Here is a 3136-nt window from a genome sequence, read left to right on the forward strand (position 1 = left end):
TTATTATTATAGATAACTTTATATAGCCCTGATTTCAGAAAACATAAAACAACAGAAGTACACGAAAGTTACAATATTAAACAATAGAAGAATCCAAAGGTTACAATATGTAAAGACAAGGACATTGGCATTGAGGACATCATCAAATTCACAGAAAACGTACATTCACACTGGTCTAAGTCAGTCACTTGGTCAAAAAAATTGTGATATGTGATTTTCTTTACATGGCTCAGTCCCACCCTGTGTTAATTAAATGTTTTGTTGTTTATTTTTTCTCACCAGGGTTACGAGCCCCCAGAGGACTGTTATTCAGAGAGGGAGATATTGCCAGCTCATATATACGGAGTGCCATAACCTGCCCTGGCAATGCCTGTCTGTGGCCTAAATCAGTTGACGGATTTGTTTATGTTCCCTTCATGCTCTCTCCACTCTATGGTATGAGTCCACATATTTAAAGAGGTGTTGCAAAGGCATTGGGAGTACAAATCTTTCTGGTTAATTCATTTTTTTTGTGTGTGTGTGTGTGTGTGTGTGTGTGTGTGTGTGTGTGTTGTAGACGACATGGACCGAATCACCATAGAAACTGGGATGCAAGACATTTCCTCTGGATCATGTATTAAATTTGTCCCACGCACCCATGAAGTGAGCTTCCTGGATATTCAGCCTAGATATGGGTGAGTGTGACTGCTACATGTGGCTTTTACACATCTTGAAATTTAGGATATTTATGTGGAGATTTTGTATTGACATTATGACATTTGTCAATTCTTAAGCTGCTGGTCGTTCCTGGGGCAGACTGGAGGAAGCCAGACCCTGTCACTGCAGACTCCTGGCTGCATGTGGTCAGGAGTGGCTGCCCATGAGTTCATGCACGCCCTTGGCTTTGTGCACGAGCAGTCGCGCTCAGACCGAGACCACTACGTGTCAATTGTGTGGAAAAACATCATGCCAGGTTTGGATGAACGATGACCTCCCAACATTATGTCGCTGCATTCAGATAGTGTGCTCTTGAATTCCTTTTCTCACAAAGTTTTCTGTCCTTTTTATTCATGCTTTGGCAGACCATATTCATAACTTCAGGAAACAGGTGACAAACAACCTCAACAGTCCATATGACTACAACTCTGTTATGCATTATGGAAGGTGAGCTGTTTTTTGAGGATACATAATTACTGGTTTTGCATGTTTTCTTGGGCGTCACAACACCATATACTTTATGTGTCTGTCATCCAGATATGCGTTCTCTGAAGACGGTGGACCAACAATAATCCCCAAACCAGATCCTTACATTCCCATTGGCCAGCGAGATGGACCCAGTAATCTAGATCTTCATAAAATAAACGTTCTATATAACTGTGGTACGTGAATTTACGCATATACTCACTGAAAAAAACTTTCTTTTATTCAAAATGATTGATTGCAATTTCTCTCTACTTCCCACTACAGGTGCCAATGAGTAACTGGGTCCAAATATTCTGTCATCCTCTGTTGTCAGATGTGGAAGGTGGTTTATTGAAACTACTTGTGTGTTCAGTAGATTTTATGGGCAACTTTAGTTTATGGGCAATTTTCTATGTTAGTATTTTTGATTTATTCTCACAAATTTTAATCTGTACTTTTAGAGTATCTTACTGGTTCCTGAGAACAATATACTAATCTAGGGAAAAAAATGAAATAAATAAACAGGCAAGTAAGAATTAAAAGCTGCTTTTCTGCTGCTAATATCAGCGCTGTGACAGTTTTTAAGTGCCTGCTGCTGCCAATTAGACCACTGCGTCCAATATCTGAATTAGGTTTTTTTTTCCATATCCTGCCTCCTTCTCAGCTTCTTGCTCACTTTAAATAAAAAAAAATGCAACAGTAGTGGAGTAATAGTCATCTTTTGTCACACACCTGTCTTGCAGAGGTTTTGCATTGTGGTCCATGGACTTTCGGATATTGCTTTCAGGTGGAAAGAAATACAGTATTACTAAATGTCAGTCTGACAGGATAATCCTTTTTCTGTTCAGATCTGGGCAAGAATGACTTATCCCTTTATGTGCATTTACCCATGTGGAATGAATTCGGGTTTTACTGGAAGAAAAAAAAAATCAATTATTTTTACCTTACTCTTCCAGTGCACTAAACCCCTTAGTGTCAGGAGATTTAAATCAGAAGAATTTAATCAAACAAAAGCAAAGTTTATTTGCGCCGCTGGTTTTTGAGGTGCTTTCCTGCCACCTACTTTCAGTAGCTATGAGGGCTCTCACATTAGAATTAACAGCCTCTCCTTTTCAACAGGGTACCAGCTATCATTTTTTGGTCATCACTGCCTAAAAAGAGCTGCAGTGGGAGAGGAAAAAGAGGAGAGGCAAAGAAATATAGTAAATAGGTGAGGGGTAGATAGCAAGAACAGACAGCACTCTGGTATGGTGTTAATGGCATGCATTCCTAGTGTCAGCAATGTGTGAAAAATCTTTATCTTACAAAACATGGTCATATCAGTTCCCCTGTGAAAGAATAAAATTGCGAAACAGTGACCGACAGAAAGCCTGCATCTTATAAAAAAACAGTATTTGTTCTTATTATAAGTATTATTCAATGATTTTATGAAGAAAAAAACAAATAAAAATTTTAGTTTTAAAAATTTTAAAAATGGTTGTACTTTGTATTTACTTTTAAATACCCACCAAGCCCCAAATCCTGGTGGCAGGCATAAAAGGCATAAAAGGCATGTTTTATTGAAGAATCACCAATATTAAAACATTTTATCATAACCAGAAACTGTAATAACAGATATTCTTATCTGATTTTTGCATTTCAATGGCCCTGAGTGCATCATGCGCGATGCAGGTTTTAAAAATCATTTAATTCTACAAGTCTCATTTAAAATTTGACAAAAAATAAAACATTTGCATTAACCAGAATGTATAAAAAAATAAATAAATTTAAAAGAAAAAAAACATAAATAATCTTGCACTCCTGTATGCACGACCATGACGCAAAAACAAATTATTTTTTCAATTCCAAGAATTCATAATTAACTTTAACTTAAAAACATTTAAGGATACATTTTTAAAATCGAATAATGTTCGCTGTGCCAAGTTACTGATACTGCTATTGTTGTGAACAGCTTTGTAATGTTTGCTCATTTCAT

At 37.0% G+C, this 3136-nt stretch overlaps 1 protein-coding gene across 1 annotated transcript; it reads left to right on the plus strand.

Moving 5' to 3' along the window:
• Window positions 1–282: 282 nt before the first annotated feature.
• LOC121965527 (high choriolytic enzyme 2-like) lies at window positions 283–1799 on the plus strand (the record flags this gene model as incomplete). Its single annotated transcript, XM_042515666.1, has 6 exons — window positions 283–435; window positions 557–674; window positions 774–952; window positions 1062–1143; window positions 1234–1358; window positions 1447–1799. Coding segments are annotated over 6 exons (671 nt in total), but the record flags the coding sequence as incomplete, so codon positions are not given.
• Between the last annotated feature and the right edge of the window lie 1337 nt (window positions 1800–3136).

This window comes from Plectropomus leopardus, unplaced genomic scaffold (assembly GCF_008729295.1).
Source record: "Plectropomus leopardus isolate mb unplaced genomic scaffold, YSFRI_Pleo_2.0 unplaced_scaffold20378, whole genome shotgun sequence".
In the NCBI taxonomy this organism is placed as follows: Eukaryota; Metazoa; Chordata; class Actinopteri; order Perciformes; family Serranidae; genus Plectropomus; species Plectropomus leopardus.